Genomic DNA, 26,153 nt, shown 5'->3' with positions numbered 1-26,153 from the left:
GGAAGCGACCCTTCTCATATATTTGCTTCAGTGCATGTTGAACTGCACTACTGTACACATCACAGTTTAAATGCACACTATGAATATATATATATATATATATATATATTAACAGCATTTATATCAAGGAAGAATGCGCAATAAAGTACAGGTGTAGTTTTCACAGTCCTTGCATCAGTTTGAAACCAATCCCTCTTCTTCACAGACAGCATGTACTTACTTTGCTATCCATAGGTGTTTTGTTGTTATTCTTTTGTGCGGGGTTAGCAAAATCCCTGTACAGAAAACCTAATCTACTCTTCATATTTTCTGATTAACCATGTCCCTCCCACAGGCTAATCAAACAATTAGAAACCTAATTTATTTTTATTTTTTTCCTAAAAGTAATTTTTCTACTACATGATTCCACAATGATGTAAAAACCACATAAAATCTCAGATAGATAGATAATGTAATAGTTAGGGTGTCACATTTTATGTTTTCTGAAGCCTGTCCTTGAAAGAATCGTAATGAAGAAAAGTATTATGATGATTATGAAGTTCACGTTAAAGGAGAATGTTGTACATGCCACTCTGTGGGTGTTTGGGCGTGTGAATGACCTGTTGTCTGTCTCAACTGCATGCCAAGATTAATGTCCTTTCACGCTCAGCTTATCGTCGTGACAACGGGGCGCCTGCCCCCGACCCCTCATCCTTTACAAATACGCCCCCGCCCCCCATCAATCTCATGTGAGTCACACCCGACCCCGTCCTCCCCTCTCACTCTCCCCTTACGCTTTTCTTTCCTAGGAGATTACCTCCCACCGATGGCAAAGGTCCTCCTCGTCGCCATGGCGACAGGTCGTCTTGTATTCGAGGCTCTTGTGTTATCGGTGACGAGTTAACACAATGTGTCCAGTGTTGAGCCCCGGTGGCCTGATGGGCCGTCAGTGGCGACTGGTCTACAAAGCCGTAATTGGTCCTCTCCTGTGTCCGGGGGTTTAATGGCGGGATGGAATCGCGGGTTTTAAACCCCGTTTCCCTGCGTTTCGAGACTCCAAGTGAGCAGGGTCGCCCTTATCGGCCCGTATTAGTTTTGAATACGTTCTCTGTTTCTTTCAGCTCTTTACAAGAAAAGGAAAGATTAGATGCACTGGAGAGGAAGGGAAAAAAAAAAAGAAATCCCCCTTTTCCTAGTCTAACTCACCCCCCCCCCCCCCCCCCCCCCCCCCCCCCCCCCCCCCCCCCCCCTCCCTCGGCATCAAGGTTCCCGGGCTTAATGAATCTCAGAGCTCCACGGGCCTGGCAGCCGAGGAGCACCCGTCCCACCCTGGAGCCGCCGGGCTGGGCAAACAACTGTAGCTTTGCTCCCTCTTTCCCTCTCTCCGTTTAATTGCATGGGATGTTTACTGCGCTCTAATTGCAGTTTGGGCTCTGCGTTATTGTGTTGCTTTGAAAAACCTCCACCAAGCTTGTTGTGTCTGCGCTGACCGATTGGCCTCGAACCGCCACGCTCGGGCGACTGCAACCTGCTCCAGTATCGCCAACAGTGAAGTGAAGAAGGGCCTGTACCGGGGTTTTAAACATGCAGCATAACTTCGACCAAACTTTCAAAATCCAAAGCGCGCGGTGCTATTAATAGGCGTTTATTGATAGTATTATTGCCACGTATAATCAAATGGTTTTTGTCTTACTAACTAAACCTCACTAAGAACTAAGAAGTTTGTTTTTTCAGCACACAAAGCAGCTTTATATTTTGACGTACGGTATATGTAAATACATATACAAAATATATTGACTCTCAAAAGAGAATATCTGAACTACGACATTGCATGTATTTTCATATACATGCAGTATGAGGGAGCCTTTGTAGTGCTGGCATCTACTGCCAATATCTAAACAAATTGGTCATTCGCTGTGGCTCACAAATACAAAGGCGTGTCTGCCGTTTTATTTGAATTAAAAAAAAAAAAAAAAAAAAGTACCAAATGTGGTGAACCATGTTTTATGACCAATGGTAATAGGATGGAGCTTTAATTAAAAGAAATAACAAATGTACAATGGAGACCACACATTTACTTTAAAACGTGGAAGTACGTTTAAAGAATAAAACAATGTGCATTAAAATAGTCATGACATGTATAATGAATATTTGAATGAAAATTAATATCTCTGAAAATGAACATGTAAGTAATTATTTAAACCTAAATGAATACTGCAAAAGTTCAGATTTTCACCATCACCATTTTCTGGACCATTTTCACATCATGCTGGGCTCAAGTGGATGATCAGGTTTTTACGGCAACTGCTCGCAATGCTATTAAAGCACTTTTTCTTTTTTTTTTTTAAGGGGTCAAATTCTGATATTTTCTGATGTCATTTGGAATTAAAAAAATGTGTACATTCTATGACCACATGCAAGGTTTGCTTCTGTGGGAGTGGATTTGTGAAAGTGTGCCGTCCGCCGCAGACTTGCCGTTTCCCTTCGTGACTTTTCGAAGCCGCGTGCTTGTCTGGGCGCCTTGTGCGCCTGCAAGATAATACAAGTTTCCTCCCTCTCTCTCTCTCTCCCTCTGCCTCTGCCTTTTTTTTTTTAAAATTTTTGTCTCCTTGAAGGCTCGTCTCGCAGCTCTGGAACTCGTGCAGCAGGCGGGAGCAGCGATTGTCTGCCTGACTGCCCTCTCGGAATTATCGCTGGCATACAGCCGCTCTCGTTTACCAGCCGGGGGGGGGTTTGGGGGGGCGGTGGGAGCGTGGAAGTGGCTGCTGAAGAGAGACGGGGGAGGCGGAGCAGAAGGGAGGGGGGTCGTCGACCTCTGCCCACCACCGTGTGATACGGTAGACCTGATGAATAATGTGGTGATGTAATATGGTCGATTTGATGAATAATTGATCGGATTTTTTTTTTTCTTCCTTCTAACTTTTGGAAGTCACATGTGACTCTTCCTTGTCCTTATTCACTCGTGTTCTTGTCGTCCTTTTGTGCACTTAAACAAAAAAAGTGTGGAAAAAAAAATGTCACTCACAATGCCAGTTCTGGCTTTTGTCGCTGGTTCTGAGGAACTGGTGTAACGTTGATCTCAACCCCTCTGAATTATTTAGCGTACTGGGGGGGGGGGGGGGGTTGTGGGACAGAATGGAGCGTTCGGTTGCGGGTCGCGTGCGTCACTACGTTTCTTTTTCCCCTCCTAAAAACAATTGCACTTAAAGGTCAGAAATGGTGCCCACTCCCGAGCTGAGCCGAAGGCCCTATCCACGTACTTCCTGCGCCGCTTCGCTCCGTATTACTCCAGCGACACCCCAGCTGCAACCAATGAACATTCCAGCTCGCTTTTTTCCTCCATTTCAAATTTCTGCCATAAGACCGTCGGAGCAAGGCGGCCTGAGCCAAATATGGGCAGGACCGCACTGTGAACTTTGTGCAACCTACAAGGCAGCCTGCGCAGTGTGACCTCCAACCCCCGGAATAAAGGCTTTGTTCCTTTAATGTGGAAAACCAGGTCAATTTTATGAGTCTTCTGCAGCGTTTGTTTCCTTCAAGTCCCTCTCGGCCTGTACGCTTTTTTTTTTTTTTTTTTTTTTTTTTTGAAGGGTCCAGCCAGCTCCGGACTGCCCCTGGCCGCCTGTCATCTTCAGTTGGCCTAATTGATTTTTGTGGGATTTCTGTTGGCGAAGAGGAGCAAACATGGCCAGGTTTCCGCAACTGGCCTCAGCATGGCGACAGCACGGCGTAGCGAATAAAAGAGGCCGATCCATATGCCCGTCCAAAACACCGTTCGATTGGAAGATAAACCTGCTATGTCCGTTCAGGGACATTTTGCAAGCTGGTATGAACCAGAGCTGACACAGGGCAAGCCTGCGGCTACGGAGGAGCGTTACAAGAGGTAGCGTGCCGGGGGACTTTAGCTAGTTTACTAACCAGAATTCCTGAATGCAACCAATGCTGGTTGGTTTAGTGGTGTAGTGGTCCTGAGATGTTGTGCGTTTCAGATCATTTCAGCAGTTCCACATATGCGTGCTAGATTGTACTCACGTTGACAAGAGGATGTTTAAATTGCCCCATATGAGGCAGTGGGCTGCGTGACAGCTGTCAGTCATAGCCATTTTCCCATTTTAAACAGTTCCTAAAAGCATCACTATTGTCTCCATGAGACAGGTGACTCTGTAGCGGGTCTTTCTTGTTTGTTCCTGTTTATTTCAGTAAATGCTGACGGGCACACCCCATGTGCTATGTTTGTTATCATTTGTTTTCGAAGGCTCTTTGAGAGCCTCTTGAAGGTGCAGTCAGAAGAAGAATGACGGTGCCGTGTGTTTATTTCATTTTTTAGGTTTATTCTGCGCCTACGAAGCCGTTGTCAGAAATGAGTTCTAGAAGCTTTCCCGGGGTCTCCCGAGTGTTCTCATTATAGAAGGAGGGGCGGAGCCGTGTGGATTTGGACGAGCGAGCCTCGTTCCCAGTGTATACAGGTGGAATTAATGTGAAGCGGCAGGAAGGGGCTCTTTCTGAGCACCTCCTTAAAGCCTAGAGGATTACGCTCCCCTGACACACATGTGCAGCACACTTGCTTGCACGTTCACACACAATCACTCGCAGGTCCCGCAGGCATGCAACCATAGCAACGTCTGAGGGGGAACGTATTTTTGTTCATACGGTTCGCTCGCTTTCTTTTGTCTCGTATACTGTAATCATTTTTCATTATTGCTACTTCTGGTTTATGTTAGAATCGAATGCCAGACAGAATACCTGCATAACATTAATGCGTTATCAGATAGAAAGGTGAACTCCCGGTCTTGCCTGGGTTTATGGATGGGAAAAATTAAGCCCCTATCAGATCTGGCCTGTTTAGTGAAGGGTTGGAAAAAACAGATCCCTCGCTTTCCCCAGAGAAGGCCCCACGCTGCTACCAAACCCCCTCCAGAGAGTACACTTTTCATCGACTTCATTCTGGGGGAAAGGAAAAGCAGTGAAAAAGAACTCCCCGAGAGGATCAAAACTCCTCCATTTGAACCGGGAAAAGGAAAAGAGCAGCAGAGAAGGGTGTGGAGGGGCACAGAAGAGGAGGTTCCATGGTCCCTGGTCAGGCTGTGCACGGTGTAGTCCGTCTCTGGGAAACTAAGGCCCCCCTGAAACTGCCTTCCTGAGCTAAGATCCAGGAGGCGAAGAGATATGCTGGGTGCCTGGAGGACATGAATGGGGGATGGGGGGTGGCTGGTGCGGGGGGAAGCGGGACGAGGCATACGTGCCACGCTGTGTGCGGCGCTCGAGTGAGGTGGAGAAAGAGGAACAGGATGCTCAGCCCTTCTGGAATGTGCACGCCCAACTGGTGTGTGTGTGTGTGTGTGTGTGTGTGAGAGTGTGTGTGTACTTATTCCACCCATCCCCAAACCAACGATTACTCAAGCAGGGAGGAAGAATTAGAGAGAAAGAGGGAAAAAAGAACAGAGGAAAAGAGGGAGGGAGATAACAAGCCCATGAATGAACACAACTTCACATCCTTTCCAGGCCTGTACAAAACAAAGTGGCCAGATATGAAACAGAGCTTATAAATGGCTTAAAACACAAACAGATGGGTAATAAAAGTTTAGGAAATATAGGAGTATATAGGCATTTTGTAGGGGGTACACGTGGAAAACAAGGATGTCCATTTCAAATGTTTCAACATCGTACACATGCTTCCGTACTTCATTAGCATCAGTGTTAAGCGATACGTCCAATAGAGGGCACGTCAGAGTCAAACGTTTCGAACATTCCAACCACAACAGACAAAGCAAACATAACATATGTTGTAATTATAAAGAAACATATAATGTAATTATAAAGAAAAAAGCAAAAGTCAGCTACGTTTATGTGTTACCTTTCTTCGGAAAAAAAAGTTCCTCCATTTTGTCATCGCAGCTCACCTGGACAACTAGCTATACTGTCCCAATGATGGGCAGTGGTTCTGGCCCATTCTGTCCACATCTGCACTTTTCCTGAAAAACGGGCATTAAAAACACAAGTAATTTAATCTCAAGAATTTTCTGGCAAATAGGTTGAGACTCATTGCTTTCATCCAACAATTATACACACGTATCTATCATAGGACTGGTGTGTTCCAGGGAGACAATGTCCCCTCCCAACACAAGAATCACTAAATGGCCCCCGTTAGGAGTCGCTACAGTGGATCCACTGATCTGGTTGGCTGCATAATTGATTTGGCAAATGTTTTAATGGCGGATTCCCTTCCTGACACAGTTACCTGGGCTAGGGACCAGCACAGTCGCATGCATCCCCAGACTGGTTAATAAATGGCTGATGTAAATAATTCAAATAAACTGAAATACAAAAAGCACTATTTGTGGACGATGTCTTCCCAACCATCATCAGAACACCAACTGAGGCAGCATCGTTGTAGAGTAAAAGACACGAGAAGAGAAGGTACTATGATGGCAGCTTCCATCTGCACCAAAACTCAAGACGAAAATCCATGAAATAATGAAATTCACAGAAATATTGTACAGAAAGGAACATCTTTTGCCGTGATGATGTTATTTCACACTTTTTGGCCGCTCTCTACCAGCTTAAATTAGACAGTAGACATTGTTGTACAGAAAAGAGTTTGCGCGTTGAGCACTTGGCTCCACAATACCAATAAATTTACATTTACAGCCTTTATCAGACGCCCTTATCCAGAGCGACTTACAATCAGTAGTTACAGGGACAGTCCCCCCGGAGACACTTAAGTGTCTTGCTCAGGGACACAACGGTAGTAAGTGGGATTTGAACCTGGGTCTTCTGGTTCATTGGCAAGTGTGTTACCCGCTAGGCCACTACCACCCTGTAGTGTCCAAAAGTAGTCATGAGGGTAAGGTGAGGGTATAGGTTTGGCAGAACCCTTGAATGGCGGTGTAGTCGAGATCGAAAGCAGGCCTTCCTGCTGTGTCTGTACACACAGTTGCAGCAGACCCACACACATCCTCTCTCTGCACTCGCTTGCCACAGCTGCTCTCCATCCGGGCCTCCTCGGATCGGTCCGACTCCACGTCCACAGAGCAGCTCCAGCTAACTGGTTACACTCTCGAGGCCAGGCCTGGGCAGTCAGTCCGTCAGCTCGCCTGGATAAGGTGTTAAATGCCGCTCTTCGTTGTTTCCTCTGCACCCACAGCAACGGCTCCCTCAGGGCACCGTGCTTCGTACGCGGACCCAATTATTCCACACATTATTCTGTCTACAAAGCCAGAAATGACAACTCCCACCCCCTCTGCCACTACAGTGGTCATGACTGGGCTAATTAGGGCGTCGGGGCATGGGACACGTCGGACTTTTGAACCACGGTGCCAGGAATGGGTTCAGGCGTGCTAGGCGTGGCCGGGGGCTCCCAGAGTCCACCAGTCAGGCAGGCAGCAGCGCACTGGACACAAGCTTGTGAAACAGAATACTTCTACACCGCCCCCAACGCTCCGTGCAACATCCAGTCACTCAGGGCTCTATAAATAACGGCGCGCAATGTGCCGGGCATAGGCTCTGAGATCATGGCTGGCGAAGCAGGTGGGAGGCCCGTGGGTGCGTCTGCAGGGGTGAGGATAATAAGGACAACGCTGGAGCGCGTGCGTCAGCGCGCCGCTCTCTTTCCTCTCCGTCTCTGAGCACGTCGTCGTCACAGCAACCGGCGCGAGGACACATCCAGCCGACGTAACATGCGTCACCGGAATTCCATGTGAGCCGGAGTGGTTGAGTGGACGTCTGTATATGTATGTGCGTGTGTGTGTGGGACGCGAGGTTCCCTGAGACGTGCGGAGCGAGGGAGGACGAAGAGGATCCGGGGGAGACGACCCTTCACGAACCGGAGGCCGGGACGATTCTGAAGATGCCATCCAGGCCTGTCGCAGCAGCTATAAACCCCTCTAGGCCACATCTTAACATCAGCCATCAGACAGAAGTCCCTCGCTGTCACGCAGGTGCTTTGGAAGTGGGAGACATCCAATGCTGACCGCAGAGGAGAATCACAGACTCTAGGATGACGAGACATCCTGTGACTCCTCGTGCCTGACTGCGCAGGCTCAGTCTTTTTCAGAATACCCCAACAAGCACACGATTCCTGTCTGATAATGAGTGGTTACCCTGGTAGGGTGGTAGTAGCCTAGTGGGTAACACACTCGAACCAGAACCAGAAGACCCAGGTTCAAATCCCACTTACTTCCATTGTGTCCCTGAGCAAGACGCAACCTTCATTCCCAACCCAAAATACCAAAAAAACCTGTCCTACTCAAACCACAAATTTTGCCAAAGATTCATTTTTTTTTATTACTATTTGTTTAAACCCAATTTACAGTGTATTTCTTGGTTCCAGCCCGGGTAAATGGGAAGGGTTGCGCCAGGAAGGGAATCCAGTGTAAAACTTTTGCCAAATCAATTATGTGGAAAACCAGACCGGTTGACCGCTGTGGCGACCCCCAAAATGGACGAGTCGAAGGAAGTAGAAGACGAAAACTTGTATGAGAAGGTTCTTCACAAGGCATCCACTTTAGATTGTTTGTCTTTGAGAAGAATGATCAAAGTCCCAAACGTGCAGCTTTTCCGCTGTCTTCCGTTGTACCATACTGACTGTATTGTAACCAGTACTGTGGCCTATAACCCTTATCCAGAGCGACTTAAGTGTTTAGGGTTAAGTGTCTTGCTCAGGGACACAATGGTAGTAAGTGGGGTTTGAACCTGGGTCTTCTGGTTCACAGGCGAGTGTGTTACCCACTAGGCTACTACCACCCTAGCAGGTAAGGAAGCCGACCCGCAATCGGAAGGTTGCCAGTTCCCGAACCGCCAAGGTGCCACTGAGCTCCCGTCCCCACACACTGCCCCCCGGGCACCTTTCATGGCTGCCCACTGCCGTGCTATTGAAAGCATTGAAGGACCTCAAAAGAACTGATATATTACTGCACACTCGATATATTACTGCACACTGGCACACTCCACCAAAAATGGAAACAAACAAGAAAGCATTGGTCTCGCATGATCCGGTTTTCAAGAGTAGTGTTTCTTCTCTGCCGGTTTCAGCAAACTAGCCTGCTAACATGCAGGGCAGCTCTTTCACGTTTCTACGCCTTTATTGCAGAGTCTAGAATATGCACCGGACGCATGACCTAGGCTTAGGGCACAATGTTTATTTTCTCCACGGGAAATCGCGCACGTGTGAGCGTGCATGTGTCTGAGTACGCAGCGCGCGTGTGCACACAACAGGCATATCACATCCAGCCTGGAGTCCCGTCGAGATCACAATCACAAAAAAAACCCTCTGGTGATGCCAAGGACCATTTGTCCGTGACTTTTGCTTATTCACAGTTCACGTTTTCCAGTCAAGGCCCTGATTAGGTGCCCAGCCCACCTTGTTGATATTTCTGTCATTTTTTTAATATGCGTGAAATCGGATGCCAAAGAAAGAAAACGCAAGGATGCTGGAAGGCTGGCCACCTGACTCCGAGCACGTCAGCTTCTGCATCGGGGTGGTCTGCTGAAGATAACTCAGCAGAGTGCTTTTGATACCAATCAGATTGGGAAGGCTTGCTGGACTGCTGCCCACTACAACAGGCCTGAAATGAGAGCGAGAGAGAGAGAGAGAGAGAGAAGATGGTCCAACAGCAGGATCTTCAACAAAACCAGCGACAGCTAAAATATGTGCACTAAATAAGACGTAGCACCTACAATTCTGCTGCCACTGAGAGCAGCAGAAATAGCTTCTGGGTTAAATCCAGAATGAGTATTCTACATATCTGCAGAAACATTCTTACTAACAATACTAGGAGAAATGCCCACGTGAGCTCTTACGGTTCAAAATATTAATTTCATATATACAAAATACATACAGTCCAGGCCAAAGGTTTGGACACACCTTTTCATTCAATGTGTTTTCTTTATTTTCATGACCATTTACATTCATGACCATCAAAACCATGAATGAACATGTGGAGTTATGTACTTAACAAAAAAAGGTGAAATAACTGAAAACACGTTTTATATTCTAGTTTCTTCAAAATAGCCGCCCTTTGCTCTGATTACTGCTTTACACTTTTCACACGCATCCTCTCGATGAGCTTCAAGAGGTCGTCACCTGAAATGGTTCTCTAACAGTCTTGAAGGAGTTCCCAGAGGTGTTTAGCACTTGTTGGTCCCTTTACCTTCACTCTGCGGTCCAGCTCACCCCAAACCATCTCGATTGGGTTCAGGTCCGGTGACTGTGGAGGCCAGGTCTACACTTTTTGTTAAGTACATAACTCCACGTGTTCATTCATAGTTTTGATGCCTTCAGTGAGAATCTACCAAAGTAAATGGTCATGAAAATAAAGAAAACACATAGAATGAGAAGGTGTCCAAACTTTTGGCCTATACTGTATGCTTATAAGTAATAGCCTTATTACGCGATTGTAATCTTACATTTTCCCCCTCACTAATGGACAGACATTTTTTGGTCTCTCCAGAGATGCTCTATTGGGCTTCATTATTGTCTTGTTGGAAGGTAAACCTTCGGCCCAGTCTGAGGCCCTGGCCACTCGTGGATATTTTCACAGCCTCACGCACTATCCCACGTAACGTGGGCTTGTTCAGGCGGAAGAGCCCAGTCACGCCGCGGCCACTCTCCTCGGCTCGGATTGATTTGTTGGAAGAGGCTCGTCACGCCGCCCACGGACGGCGCGAAAGGAACAGTTGGTGCTCGAGTAGGCGCACACGAAGACAAAAATAAGCAGCCAGTTTATTACAAACGTCTCTCTCATTCTGGAACCTGCTCGGCTAAAAAACATTTACATAGTCACAAGACTGAGAATGTGCGACGTTCGCGTTGCCAGGTCACCGTGACGAAAGCAGGCCGATGAAACCATCTCGGGGCCAAATTGCTCCACGCTTATGCGCAAAATGTTCAAACAACCACGGTGCTTGGATTTGTACTTTTCCTCTATTCCAGTGGCGTGTGCTCCGCCTCTCTTGATTATAAAACCACCGAAGGGACGAATGGCGACACGACGTGTGACCTGGCAACCCAGAACTTTCCGCGCCAGCCAAGCTGTGCGACAAAAACTCGACCAGCCACGTCGTTTCTATTTGCATTGAACTCGCACGGCGCGGCCATTCCTCCCCACAACCATCTGCGCCCGTCGGACCGGGTTAAACAGCTCGGCGCACGCCTCGCAAATCCTTCGGCGGCGGGCACGAATCTTTCTGCCTTGTGACGCACGCACGTCGGGTGTTTATAGGCGCATTGTGCCCGTGTATGCGTGCGTGGGGGGGACGGGCGTCTGTACGTGCGTGACGGGTGTGCGGCGAATGTCGCGGGAGGTCAGGGCTTCGAGGGATTTTCTCTGGTGGGGGAGACGCCGCGAAATCCTGAAACCCACTCCCGTCCTGCATAAGTAATAACAAAACATTCCCCGCGCATTTATATCCGCAAGAAAACGCGCAGATCGCCACGATTTTATCCATTTAGGCTTGAAATGACGGTGACAAATACGCTTTACATTTACAACATTTACCAGACGCCCGTATCCAGAGCGACTTACAACCAGTAGTTACAGGGACAGTCCCCCACCCGGAGACACTCAGGGTTAAGTGTCTTGCTCAGGGACACAATGGTAGTAAGTGGGATTTGAACCTGGGACTTCTGGTTCATAGGCGAGTGTGTTACCCACTAGGCTACTACCACCCTACAAACCCTATAATACAGGGGTACATGTTTCGTCGCCTTTAAAGAATACGACAAAGCGACGGAAATGATAAGCAACTCACTAGTCGCCGTTTTGGTTACATTATTAGGTTACACCGGTATTGTCGTGTTTGTCGCTGTCACTCACGTCACGGGTTCGTGAAGGTTTTTGAGGGTTGAAGAGGTTGGACGGAGCGGGCCGAGTTGCGCCGACTGCGCCGCCCGCGTAGACCCTGCGTAGTATCCATGGCGACGGGCACGCGGCCGCCAGAGCCCCGGAACCAGCGGACATGGGTACGTACACGTCCTTTTAGTGGCTTTGGAGTAGTTGCGCAGCTCAAAGACCATTTTTTAAAAAAACAATTCACTAAATCGGCGTAGTTCTGGTGCAGTTTCGGGGCGTCTGGGATTAGAATTCACTCAGCAAACCCATGCTGGAACAAACACGGTCAAAACTACACAGCGTTCAAAATATAATATAAAAACAGAACACAGAACACCCCGTCACTGCACAAGAAGCCTCATTTGAACACACGCATCTTGAGTCCGGCGATAAATACGGAATGAACACGGGATTCCCTTCCGGGATTCACATACTGCCGACGCCCATTTCATCTAACGGAGGCCTTTACGTCTGTTGACAAGCAGATGTTTTCCCCGCTAATCTGTGTCCTCTGCTTCTCGTTAAGCGGAACGTTCCAGTGACTTGGCTGGTAGAGGAGATCTGATGCAAGCCCCATTAAACCCCCTGCCAGCGGAAATACAACAGGTAACAGCTGTCTGGTGACAGCATTGCGCCGGTTTTTCTTATTTCTCACGTCCCCTTGTCAGGCCGCTGCTCCTTGCTGTGACAGTTTGTGCGTGACGTGCTGACAGCTGTGAACAAGCACGCGTAATTTTTTGGGTGGCTGCAGTATAGATACGTCTCGCTGTTTTTGATTCCCTCACCATTGTACAAAATTCGTGAGAAATCACGGAATAAGACGAAAGGCATTGTGAAACACTGCAGCACAGCACATGGTGACACAACGAAATGTGTCCTCTGCTTTTAACAATCACCCTTGGTGAGCAGTGGGCAGCCATGACAGGCGCCCGGGGAGCAGTGTGTGGGGACCTCAGTGGCACCTTGATGGACCGGGATTCGAACCGGCAACCTTCTGATTACGCCCCACCCATCCCTGGCCATCCAAAAGCATACACACTAGGCAAACTGGAGACGGCAGGGTGTAATAGCAACAGCCCATTCCTGTTACTATGGCGATGTGCGAGTTATGTGGGTGACCCATCAACTCTATTTATCCATCAAATAAATAACCAAAATAAATCATCTTGTGGCAGCTGGGTAATGTTTATTATGTTTACCGTTTATTATGTTGGTTTTCATGACATCCATAGTCCAATATAACAATACAGTATTTTTAGGTCCTTTAATATCTAGTCAGCCTTCTGAAACACAATTAAAACCATACTGGAGCCATCAGAGACTCGAATTTAGTTAGTTCATTTTTCCTGAATGATATTTTGGTGTCAGTGGGCTTGTGTAGGCTGGGAAATGTAGGTCAGCTGCAGGAAATTAACGTACAAAAAAAAAAGAAAAACCAAGCTTCGTAATTGCTCTACATGACCCTTTTCCTATTATTTTTCTCTGATCTAGCCTTCTTTATAAATTCTTATGCTATTTATGATTCTTTGATACAGTATTTAACATAATTTTTCAAAATACATTTACAGTTCAAGGTGAGCTATGTCCTGCCATGGAGTAGGCGATTCGTGTTGTGTGATGGGCACATGATTCTGACTCCCAAGACGTCAGGAGCAGATCCTTTAAGTCATGCAAGTCGTCAAGTGTTGCCTCCATAGGATCAGACTAATTTCCCCTAGAACATCCCATGGATGCTCAATGATCTGGAAAATGTACAGTCCTGGTCAGCACCTTGAACTGCGTAGCATGTGCCTCCAACCACTCCGGAACGATGTTTGCAGTGTAGATATGCGTATTAACCTTCTAACAGATGATGTTGCCGCCAGGAATTTACCATTGCCAGTTTGTGTCCATCCGTAAAACTTCTTGCTGCCAATGTGTGCCCACGTGCCCATGGTTGGCACCTGTAATGGTGGACTGGGGTCAGCATGGGCTTGCTGGTGCCACTCTTTACACCTATCGCCATTTCTAGCCACTGCAGGACCGTAGACAGGCTAGGGGAGCTCAGAGCTGGAGGATCTTTTGTAGTTTTCAGTTCCCTCCGTACTCTGTGTTCGTAGCGGCAGTGCCGGGCTCAACCACGGACTGACGGAGGTTGAAGATGTCTGCTTTTTAATAAGCCACCTACGCATGGCTTTTGGTGCCACCAATCAAAAAAATAAAAGAAGACTAGACCGTATACACAGTTTAAATGAAAGGATATGATCAACATGTGGCAAAGTCAACTGTGAGCAGCACGGTGCTGTCTAGTGGAGGAGGCACTGACGGACACACCCCCAATTCAAACGGGCCAATTGGAAAGCAATTTCGCTTTTTGTATTTTTGTATGGATTTTTTTTTTTTTTTTCTTCTCAAGAGTTTTCATTGGACAGACAAAGCGCCCCCGCCTTCGCCCCGCGTCACAAAATAAGCTTTTGTCATAAATCTGAACACATATGCATTTTTTTATTGAATTAGTACAGAGTGGGAATTGTTTGGTTACAGCGTGGTAATTTGCGTGCTCTGAGATGTCGGAAGGCCGAGTGAAACCAACCCCTCATGATTCCGTGCCGCAGTTGTCCAGCCAGAGGAGGACATCCCAGCCCTTTCCCGCTATGCATTTTTGATGAGAGCGAAAGGCGCAACGAAGATCCCGCTGTGCCCCCACTCTGGTTCCTCGCTCCCTGAATAATGGATAGTTTAGAACCAGTCGGATTTTTCCTCAGGAGGCTTGGGAGATAACGGCAGCTCGTGCCCCGAACGTTCCTTCTCGGCGTTGGTCGACAGCCTTCTGGAGGCCCAGTCGCTCGTCCTCCTCCTGAGAGTGAACGACAGAACTCGGCGAGTCCTCAGCGATCTGTACCTCGCGTGATGAGAGCGCTTGGCGTGTTTGGTTGCTCGTGTCACGTGCAAACGCAGGGATGAAGGCCGACAGGAGTTGATTTTGCGACTCCCCCCACCCCCCTTTGCCTGTCTGCCGCCTCAGTGCAGTGAAGCGCAGTTCGACATGCGGCCAAAAGGCGATTCTTCCTGCCGATTGCCCTTTTCCCTCTTCCACGCGAGGAGAGCGAGCAATGAGCGATGAAGACTGGGAAGTGGGAGGAGTCAAAACTACCCCCCCAAAAAAACCTGATGCCCTCCACAGCCCTCCACAACCCTCCAGCCTCCCCCTGCCCTCCCTTCGGCCTCGTCCAGGCAGCTCTCGTGTCATGAGCTGTGCCACGGGGTCCAGATGAAAGGAATCTCAGCGTTGGCTCACGGTCCACTGAGCACCACGGGGGTCTTTATCTCCGTGAAAATCGACAAAGCCGCAGTCACGAATCGCTCGGTGTCTCTCACGCGCGTGTTTTTCTTCACGCACAGAAGGCACACACGTACACGCGCACCTAAACCAACAAAAAAAGAGAACGCCATTTCCCGTTTACTTCATAATAAACTCTACGCGCCTCCCCTGAGGATGAGAGGGAAAAGAAAATCTTTCCTCCTAATAATATCAGATGATCAAACCACACAGAACGTTGCGGGTACAACTGTTAATCTTTTAGGCGGGATTACAACATAACCCGGTGCAATAAACCCATCGTCATACTTCCATTATGCATAAGGGAACAGGCAATGCTGTGGGTTCCAGTAAAGCGTGTGGGTTGGGGAGGGGAGGGGGGTCAACTGCTGGAATGGGGATGAAGAGTATTGGGCTTGCGTGCCTGTGACAGTGACCCACTTATGCCACGGGATTTGATTTGGGGGTTGGGGGTGGCTCGGCCGTACGCGAGGAGCCTTGTCTCATGTGCTTTGTTTGTAAAGTGCCCACAGTGCACGAGCCAAAGGCAACAGAAGCAAAAGAAAGCTCTTTAATTAAATATGTGGCTGTCCCCCGACAAGTCTGAGGGATGAGGAAGCCCTCGCGTTATTTGATGGTTCAATAGAGTGAAATGTGTATGTCGGGGGGGTGTTGAACCCCTCTCACCTCCAGGGCCTGTCTCTGTCGCGGGAGCCCCGTCCGTGCTGCTGGCGCACACACTCCCTCCAGGCCCGCCATGTGTACGGACGAGCGGTGTGTGGTTGTGTGGGGGGTTTGAGTTTTTCGGATTCCGTGCGGTTGAGTGTCTGTGTGCTTCCTGGAGGCTTAGGGGGAGGGGATCTTATAATGGCAGAGCAGGTGGGCCAGGCGGGTTTCTTGTGTAGTTCAGCTTCCCATTATTTATATTCAAGATAAAAGATACAAACCCACCAGTTCATTTAAAATAAATATCACCCCAGAAATGATCCCATCTCATGACTTCATTTCCTGTTTCCCACTCACCTTCCCATATTTCTGTATGATGCTGTCTTAGTCATTTCAACCATTTCTTTTGTTACTATAGGCACACAGTGTGAACAAAAGATACCCAGATATCGAAAGTTTTGATGAATGCTTATTGAGGATCAATACACTTGTCATCCAAACCCAGTTTGAGAGAAGAACGGCTGTTGGGACTGCTGGTATTGCCTGGTGCCACATTAGCGAGTCAGTGAAATACGAGAGAAAACCATCATCGGCCTGAGAGAGCATCAGTGACAGAACAAATGATGAAATGCCTCAGAGTTGAATAGTATCAGATGTCCAACACAGTATGGTCTGTACTGGGACGCTCTGGTTCTCCCTGTTTCTGGTGGCCCAGAGCCCTGCTGCAACACTGTGTTCCTATTATTATTTTTTTTCAGGAAATGCTAGTGTCTGTGGTGTTCTTACACTGAAGTGTAGAGCAAAAAAAACAGTGAACTTGAAACAGGACAGTCCACAGCTCCAGACAATATCTGTCAGGCATTCACATGTGGAGAATTAGTTTCAGTTGAGGACTTAACAATAAAAAAAGGCAATTGCAAATTGAGCAAAAAATTGGAAATCAGTGAAATGAAAAAAATTGCTTATGGGGAAACTAATGAAAATGACAACAACATAAGGGAACAGGACAAAGAGTCAAGGACTTGGTTTTTAGAGAAAAGGTTTCTTGTCCTGTTGCCAGAGGGGAAAAGGTATTACTGATGTAATGTTCCATGGCAAATTCTGATTTAGGCACTAGTCCCTTTCCTGAACAATTCCAAGGAACCCACTAACTGGAACCCATTAGTGGTGGCCTAGTGGGCTAGTGAAGTGAGTGAAAGTAATAAGTTGTCACATGTGACACACCACAGCACAGCACCCAGTGCACACAGTAAAATGTGGTCTCTGCATGATCACGTGACAGGCGCACGGGGAGCAGTGTGTGGGGACGGTGCACCTCAGTGGCACCTTGGCAACCTTATGGGTCTTATTACACCTCGCACTGCACCTCGTATACTCCGAGATCCAGTACTGCTTGCCTGGTCCCTCCATCTCTGAAGGTACAAGGAAGACATTCATCTAGACTCTTCTCTGTTTTGGCCCCTCGGTGGTGGAATTAACTTCCCCTTGTGGTCTGAACAGCAGAGTCACGTTTTCAAACGGCAGCGCAAAACCTTCCTCTTATTATTTAGATTAACTTGTAACCTTCTTATTGTCTGACTTATGTATAGAAACTACAATAAAGTGAATAAAAAGATAGTATTCATTGTTGGGGGTCCTTGTGAACCAGAATTGATCACTTCATTGATGGTAACATGGAAGCATGTTGTAAGTCGCTCTGGATAAGAGCGTCTGCCAAGTGCCTTAAATGTAAATGGATGAAAGCCTGCTCCAGAGTGCTCTTGAACTCAGACTGGGGCAATGGTTAATCTTTCAGCAGGACAGTGACCCTAAACAGACAGCCAAGATATCAAAGGAGTGGCTTCAGGACAACTCAGCCAGAGCCCAGACTTGAATTTAATTCAGTCAAGCCCAGACTTGAATCCAATCTTTTCTGGTGTCAGAAATGATCACACACCAACAAAATGGGCCTGTTGGGTAGTTGGAGCACCTCAGGATTAGGTGTCTTGCTCAGGGACACATTGGTAGAATTTATAGGCGAGTGTGTTACCCACTAGGCTTCTACCACTCATTGTTAGTTAGTTACATCTTCAAGATAAAGATCTACTCTAAGTCCTGTAAGACAAACTCTCTCTGTTCCTGCTCCCCCGCTGGCCAGATGGAGCGCAGTGAGACAGTGTGCCAGTACTGTGGCGTGAGCTACCTGATCCTCCACGAGTTCCACCGGCTGCAGCAGCGGCTGGAGGAGGCCGAGCGGCTGCTGACAGAGCAGAGGGCCAGCGGCGAGAGAGAGAGCCGCCTGAGGGCCCAGCTTCAGGAGAGCCGGTCGCATCTGGAGGAACTCGCCGCTGCCCAGCAGCAGCGGCAGGAGAGGTGAGGTCGACACTGTGACCGTGGGTCTGGGTCAAATAAATGTCTCATGTGTATCCTAATGCTTTGCAGAAAATCAGAACGGAAGAATATGCTCTATATTTATTGTAGAGTACAGAATTTAGCAAGGAAATTATATATTATTTTAATTCTGTAATGAATAATTAAGCACAAATACAGTTGCACGGGTAAAATCGTCTTCTGTTAAAAAAAATCAGGTACACTGAAAACTTTTTATGGTTCTTATTATGATTATTATGAGTTTGAGTCAGTGCTTAAGTCATTGTCATGTGCATGTCACTTAGAAGTGCAAAGATCAAACAAGCGTTTTATCAGTCCGGCAGAATCTATCTCTCTTTTCTTCACACACACACACACACACACACACACAAAAAAAAAACCCACCTGCTGGGTCTTACAAGAACAGAAAGACAACCAGTAGTAGTTGAAAGCAAGCTAAGAAGTAGAAATCCACTCATCTGTCTCCTGTTTCTGTTCTTTTTCATGCTTTCTCTCCTTTGGTCTTTCGGTCCTCCTGCTTTTCAAACTCCACACCTATGTTCAGTTCAGTTGGGGGGTCTACTGTTTTACAGGAGAAAGTTCAAGCACCAATAAAATGAAGCTTCTGTGCTCTGTTTGTCTGATTTGCACGTGTGTGTATGTGTGTGTGTGTGTGTGTGCAACCTGGTGCTTAGCTTGCATGTACCTGTCTGCTTATGTTGCTGTCAACTCAGAACCCTGACGTGAGCATCGCTGTAACCACAGTGAATCAGAATAAGGGGTGGCCTTGTTTTTTTCCTGCTAGAAATGAAGGGAAGAAAACATGTTAATTCCAGGGTTGGTGCCACGAACGCCTCAGCGCACCGGTGTGACGCGAGTGCTCAGCATAATTATACCTTTACCCTTACGAACAGGCTGCATCAAACATAAACCTCTCAACAGCGGCGTCTGCTACACCCGGTCCCGCGGGGGCAAAGGAAGGAGGATCCTGAAAATGTAGAATGAAGGCGTGAAAGGCTGCGTCTGTGGTACGGGTCGTTCAGCTTGCCCTGCTGGGGCATGTGCAGAACGGCCGTAACTGTCCCATGTGACCGCAGAACCAACAACACAGCAATTATGGATGATCCCACGCCTCATTAATACACTCTTTTTTTTTTTTTTTTAAACTGAAGTTGAGCTTTATTGTCATTTCAGACGGTGCATGGTGGAACGAAACAACGTTTCTCCAGAACCTGGTGCTGCATGCTACATCCGAACAATTAAACAAAGTTGCATACGGACATAAAGCGCACGTGTGCGACACAGACACAACTGGGCTACATGAAGTGCAAAAAGGGGACACGGGCATGTTGTCTACTCACGTAGACAACAATGAGACAGACAGCTTCCACTGAGCATCCAGAAGAATGGGTCTGGTGGACAGTGTTTGGGTGTCTGAGTTTGCATGGGTGGCTGCTATTTTGTGCCTGTGTCAGTTCGTGTGTGAGTGCATGTCCTAGAACAGATGCCTTTGATTGACGGCTACTGTACACGCGGGCGGGAGGCGATAGTTGCAAAGTTTCAGATTGACTGGGTTTGGTTTTGACCTGCCGCTGAACCTTCGAGTGTGACTGGCGGAAGGAGAGATGCGGCCGAGAGAGAAAGGAAGAGAAACAGCAGGAGGTCCGGAGGAGAGTAAACACTCCAAGATACGGTTCACCCGAGACCTTTATACGTCACCCTGCATACACACACACACACACACACACAACGTGCGAATCCTGAATACCGAACAGGTTTGCTTTGCATTACAAATACTTAGTTACATTTGTGGAAAGTTCTTTCAGGCTTTAAAGTCCGATGTATTTTGTACACGCTATAATATTTGTCCTCAGTGATGTTGAGCACGCTGAAGGTCCCAACTAAAAAATGTTTTTTTTCCCCAAACGTTTTACTTACCAAACGTTTACTTACCAAAAGAATGTTTTTAATAATTCAGTTTTATATCAGGGTAACTGGAGGATTTCTACAACATAAAATTAATAACAAAAATAAAACCAGGGATGGTACCCGCTAGGGTTAGATGTGTATTTAGTGTGTTGACTTTTCTGTGCCTGTGTGTGTCTATTAAAGTTAGATTTGGTCTGAAGCCAGTTCGCACTGACCACTTTTTACATTGAAATTTTTTTACATTGTATGCTAACAGCGACATGTTTTGTGGTTAAATGCTTGTGCACGCTCTGCATGTGCTTCTTGCACAGGGCGTACGCATTGTGTATGTAGAACACTGTGCACCTAGAACACACCGTGTCAGCATTACAGCCTGTGAGCTCCTGTGTCCTCATGTGTCCTCGTGCCCGAGAGTTTGTGTTTGTGCGAGCGTATTCGCGTGCATGTTCGGGGCAGTGTTTTTACACAAGTGTGAGCATTTGCGTGACAGGGTGTGTTTACTGTGCGGATAGCTAGGGCAGCCACCTGTGTGTGTGTGTGTGAGAGAGAGAGAGAGAGAGAAAGCATGGTCAGAAGAGGCAGTGATGGTGCTGCTGATGTTAGTTGAGAGATCTGCTGGAGGTTTCTCACTTCCTTATCAGGCCGCGTACAGTCTTGAGAACGTGCATGTGAGACTCGGCAGGGCACTGAGGCTCACCAGCTGTGTGTGCGCGAGTGCCAGTGATCATTGTAGGTGTACGTGTGTGTGTGTGTGTGTGTATGCACGCACACACGCACTCTGATACTATCCGTTCACATGCTATCCGTTCGTGGCCTTTGACAGGAAGCGTGGGCACGGGACTGCTCTCTCCTCACGCATCTGCTGATCCACATACTGCTGGTTCTCACAGGTTTCTCACAGACACACAAAGGAGCATACATACGTTCACCTCAACACACACACACACACATAGACCACATCCCATATTCCTTTGCAATTAAAATAAACCACACAGCATAGACCTGCATTTTGTCCACTTAGGGGAGGAGTGTGTGATGCATGTTGGTGTATAATAGCATGATATAATCGCTCAAATTGTGGGATCGATGAACACACACTCTGACCTGATGTTTATTCTCCACGCAGCTTGGCCCAGTATGCAAATGCCTTGCAGACACTTTGCGTTTGTTAAAGTATAACTTACTGAAATTGTGTGAGGATGCAAATCCATAACTGGTACTGCTTACTACATCTTCTTCCTTCCTCTTCATCTTTCAAGGCCCGTTACCCGCTTGTCTTCCTTCTTTTGTTTTCTATTTCAGTTTCAGCATGAGGCCGTGTCTGGGTATGAGTGTGAGCTTGTGAAGGTGTGTGAATACAGTGGGAGGGTGGTGCTTGTTCTGCACGTTCGTTCTGCTTTCAGGTTGTCAGGGTTGGCGGTGCAGGAGTAGCAGGTGGCTGGCTATATAAGGTCATGTGATGCTGTCTATTCAAACAGGGCAAAATATCCATTTGTAGTCAGTCCATATCTGTTATCCATTTTCACTGTGGTCTTTGAAATATAAGTTTTAAACTTGCTGTCATCTAGAAATGTTCATGAGGGCGGATGCCACCCTGACAAGCACCAATAAATTTACAATAAGTGGTGGCCTAGCGATTAAGGAAGTGCAAAAACTATGGCAAACGCTTTTAAAATCACAAGTAAACCAAATCAATAACTTAATCCATAAACAAATCCATAAACAAAACAAGACAGGTCCATGCTTCAAATGAGGTAAACAAAAACCAATAATGAAACACATATGGAAACCAAGGATTCATATTATAAAATATAAAAAACATAAAGAAACAACAACAACATTTATTTCATATATAGCCCAAAATCTCAATGGGCTTTAAGAGGCCCTATAGTTGACACCCCCCACACTTGACCCTTCAACACAACTAAACATGTGTAATGATTGTTATTTCTGATCGATGTAATGTTAATATAGGAGGATATGCGTGAATTTGATATAGACATATAATCTATTATAAAGTAAGTATAGGAGATATTTTATGTTTATGAATACTATGGTTCCATGTGACCTCAGCTATCACAGTATTGTAGAAGTTTCATGGCTGAAGAGGTCCTGGTCTCTGTCCGATTCCAGTTATTTCCTATTGCGTGGCTTACAATGGGGTGTGGCACTGTTACATACCAATGTGGAATTTTAAATTGAAATTAAACTTCCACAGCGATTAAGCTTGACAGGGTGTACCGGTTCCATGAACCGAGCCGTCCGCATACAGCTGTGCCAAAATAGAATTTCTTGCATGGGTGGAGGTGGCTGGGTTGCGGGTGGGGTGCTAGGAGCATCAGCCTCATCAGCCCCTTCCCCAGGCTCCTGTCTGCTCTGCTGCTAATGTCGCTGACGAGCCCCTGACGCCAGGGTCAAAGGTCAGGAGAGACAATATGAGACATCTGATGCCAGCTTTAGCGCCTTTACTCGCGGCATTTCATAATTTCATACCATGCCTGCTGAGTCACTGGACGGTAAGTGGAATATATGTTTGGCTAACGTGTAGCCGTTCGTTTATCATACTTTGTCAAAATAGAGACCGTAAAAGCAGGTCGGAACAGGCTGTTGAGAGAAGCGCCAGGGAATGTTATCTTTTCGAAAGCTCTCGTCTGCCAAATGTGTCTGTCTTAATAAAGATTTAACTACACACACACACACACACACACACACAGTGGCCCTCCTCCACTCCAGTGTCTTTACAGTATGCACCTGCAGCATAGTTAACACACGTAGCTGTAATGTTGCAGAAGTTTATGCCTGGGTGCATCCTGTCATGTCGGAGCTTGACGGCTGGTACCGGGGCCATAGCTGGGAGATAAGAACAATATGACGCTGTTGTGTTGACAGCACGTCGCGGGGTTTTGTTGCATGGGCCCAGTTGTTTGAAGGAGGCGCTGTGTGTGGAAATTTGATTATTCAGGGATGTGGTCGTTCTTCTCTTGTCTGCATGCGCTGTTGCCTCTAGCAACCACACAAAACAGCGAAACAGTAGACACTGCCCTGGCAAGGGATCGTGTGTGTGTGTGTGTGTGTGTGTGTTTAGTAATGCTCAGTTGACTAGACAGCCAGCTCGTCTTCAGAGACGTGGAAGATGCAAAGCGTTACATGCAAGCGGCGGTATAATGAATGTACGTTGAACGCACACGCTCACACACACGTGTAGATGTAGATGCATGGGCGGAATATTCTTTCAGGGTAAGGCGCAGACGCCGACACACACACAAACACAAACAGGTCCAGGAAAAAGGGGCTTCTGTATCTCCATGGCAGCAGTTTGTTGCGTACACACTCAGGTGTTTATGAGCAGGCCCTAGACGGGGGGGGGGAGGGTGGGAAGAAAAGGCTTTATCGTGTGTGTGTGTGTGTGTGTGTAGACAGCCCACATTTTCCGTCTTCATAAATATTCTGACCCTGTGCTGCACTCTTATTCCTGCTTCTTGAGGCAATATGTGTGTTTCTAAGATTCTGGAAGCTTTTCCTGCTGTGTCTGATGTCAACACGTCCTGATTTGTGTACATCCATAGGATTTTTTTCTGTTGTTGGTGTTGTTGCTGTAAAGATCACAAACCGTTTACAGTGAGTGAAGGCGAGTGCCACCCCCCAGAAGCCTGACGACCGTGACAATAACAACAATAGAAACCAGCACCGGCGACGTCTCCTTGGGCCTGCAGCGGCCGGCCTGGGTTCGGCGTGGGGCCCTGCTGGGTGTCAGTGGGGACAGGAGGCATGTTGCCGTGGTGCAGATGGTTTTCATATCCTCAGTAGGCAGCCTGGAACTCACACAGAACGCAGGCTCTCCTAGAAACCTGGAAATGAAAGTGAGAGACACATGGACATTTGCAGCCTTTGGCTTCACTGATTATCTGTATGTGTGTGTGTGTGTGTGTGTGTGTGTGTGTGTGTGTGTGTGTGTGATCAAATGCAGACAAGACAAAACAAAGCATCTTTAAATTTCCTTTTTTAAAGGGTTATGCTTAGGAACAGGAGTAGTACTTAGGTTTAGGCCAGGTTAAAGTTAATTTTAGGTTAAAAGAGAGTCATACTGTGCGTGTGTGTGCGTTTGTGTTTATCTCACCATGTTATTGTTTTATGTTTGTTACCATGATTGATGCCATGACACCGACTGGAATTACAGAAAATAACACACACACACACACACACACACGTAACCTTTCACCTAGTGCTGGTACTGTAATATCTGTTAAGCTTGCTGGGATACAGCACTTGTCTTTTCTCTTCATTTATTCTCTCTGATGTTCATAATGAAAAATCACATTGCCTCATTATGCTTTAATTTGTTCTTTTATTCCAAATTAAGATAATGAAGTCAGCATTGAACCACTGCTTGCAAAGGACTAGCAAATCAGAAAATGTAATTTGTGTTTAGAAAGAGATTAATTAGATTTTTTTTTTTTAACAGGCTTCCACATTCCTTTTTTTAATTGTCTAATAAAGTCCGGGTTCTGTATCAATCTGCTGCACTGGGGGGGGTGTTCTTGGATGTATTCTAGCTTTGTAGTCTTCATCTGCCTCCTGATCAGAATGCTGCTCTTGCATCTCAGCTCCGCCTATCCGGACCAACAAAAGAGGCCGTTTTAGATGTTGTCACTTTTGAGAACGATTTTATACAATTATGAACTGGGATTTCGAATAGTCTACAGAAAATTATCATCATATCCCTTATTAAATATGTTTCATAGAGTCTATGGTTGCATTACAAGTATGACATGGGGGATTAAATGGTGGGTGCATGTGAGAATTGAGCAATAAGAGATCAAAGTGCTGATACCTCAATATATTTACTCATTAATATGACAAAGTGAGGATGCATTTTTCCTTTGAGAATGTAGCTCCTTCTGTGAGCAAACTTCTCTTCGTATGTCCCTGGATTGCTCCATGGGGATTGAAGATGTAATTAGTCAAGGGAAGTTGCTATGGACAACAGCATCAGCTGGATAAACCATCCTAAATGTAGAGTGTGTGTTAGTTTTGTTCATTGGACTGATTTACAGGCTGTTTACGTCCTTTTGGTTTTAGATTCAGGACCCCTGGAAACCAGGAAGGGGGGTTATTTGGTTTGATCACCAAAATCAGGCTTTGCTCCTCCCCAGTACCCCTCCAAAAATCCTCTTCTGTGGCAGCTCTGACTGTGCCCACTGCAGCATTGCTGAACGGCCAGTCCTGGATAAGAGTATCCGGTTAGCGATGGATTTGCCCCGCTGGGGCACCGTGGTCTTTCTGATGTGTTTTTATTTTTATTTTTTGTCTCGAGAGTTCAATTTTCCTCACATTTTGTAACGTCGGCTAGTTACAAAAGCCCAAAAGAGTTAAAGCCTATTACATTCAGACAAGAGGACATGCTGTTTCAGCTGCGTGCTGCCCAATAGCAGCACTGATGGTGACGATGAAGATTTTGGTTCGATTTGGGCACCCTGCAGGCGCTGCAGCAGTGCAGACATGCATTGGCATGGCTACCTTGTTTTTCCATGGACCACGCTCGGGAGTTTTTTCACCCCCCCCCCCCCCCCCACAACAAGCGAGCTTTTCTCTGATCTGGCTTTGCGACTAGTTGGGACAGATGGGAGAACAGTGGGAGTCTGGATTGTCCACGCACACACAGCACACACAGACGGAAGGAAAACACAGACAGGCCCACAGACGTGCAAACACACAGTAATTCATTCACACACATACCGGCATGCAGAGGGACAAAGTAACACACAGTCCACACAGGCCACCTTACGCAACACACACATATAACAGCATACAGATTTTCTTTTGACCTTCACAGCACACACACGCAACACACACAACACAGACCCCGGCTCTGCCCCTCAGACAGAAGCGCTCTCTCTCTCTCAGTCATGCATAATCTTCCCACGCAGGCCATTTCAGGGGGCAAACCAATTCACTCAGTGACAGTCACGCTCACGACTGCAGTTTTCCTCCTTTCATATACACACGCAAGTGTGCATGTACACGCACACGTATGCACGCACGCTCACACAGCTCATTGTGAGGTTTCGCTGATTATATGCACGGCACCAGAGTCTGCACTTAAA

General features: G+C 46.9%; 1 protein-coding gene across 3 annotated transcripts in view; it reads left to right on the top strand.

Moving 5' to 3' along the window:
* Positions 1-10,960: 10,960 nt before the first annotated feature.
* lekr1 (Leucine-, glutamate- and lysine-rich protein 1) overlaps positions 10,961-26,153 on the top strand; it is a 54,903-nt gene continuing 39,710 nt past the window's right edge. The window contains exons 1-4 of one of the 3 annotated variants that reach the window (XM_028963017.1): positions 10,961-11,188; positions 11,755-11,938; positions 12,334-12,413; positions 17,909-18,123. In XM_028963017.1, coding sequence (XP_028818850.1) covers positions 11,935-11,938; positions 12,334-12,413; positions 17,909-18,123 — 299 coding nt within the window. In that variant the 5' untranslated portion in view covers positions 10,961-11,188; positions 11,755-11,934. Of the gene's footprint in view, positions 11,939-12,333; positions 12,414-17,908; positions 18,124-26,153 lie in introns of all 3 variants that reach the window. The other 2 variants (XM_028963018.1, XM_028963019.1) reach the window with 2 other exon arrangements.

This window comes from Denticeps clupeoides, chromosome 19 (assembly GCF_900700375.1).
Source record: "Denticeps clupeoides chromosome 19, fDenClu1.1, whole genome shotgun sequence".
Taxonomy (NCBI): domain Eukaryota; kingdom Metazoa; phylum Chordata; class Actinopteri; order Clupeiformes; family Denticipitidae; genus Denticeps; species Denticeps clupeoides.
This window is presented reverse-complemented; position numbering and strand designations above follow the sequence as displayed.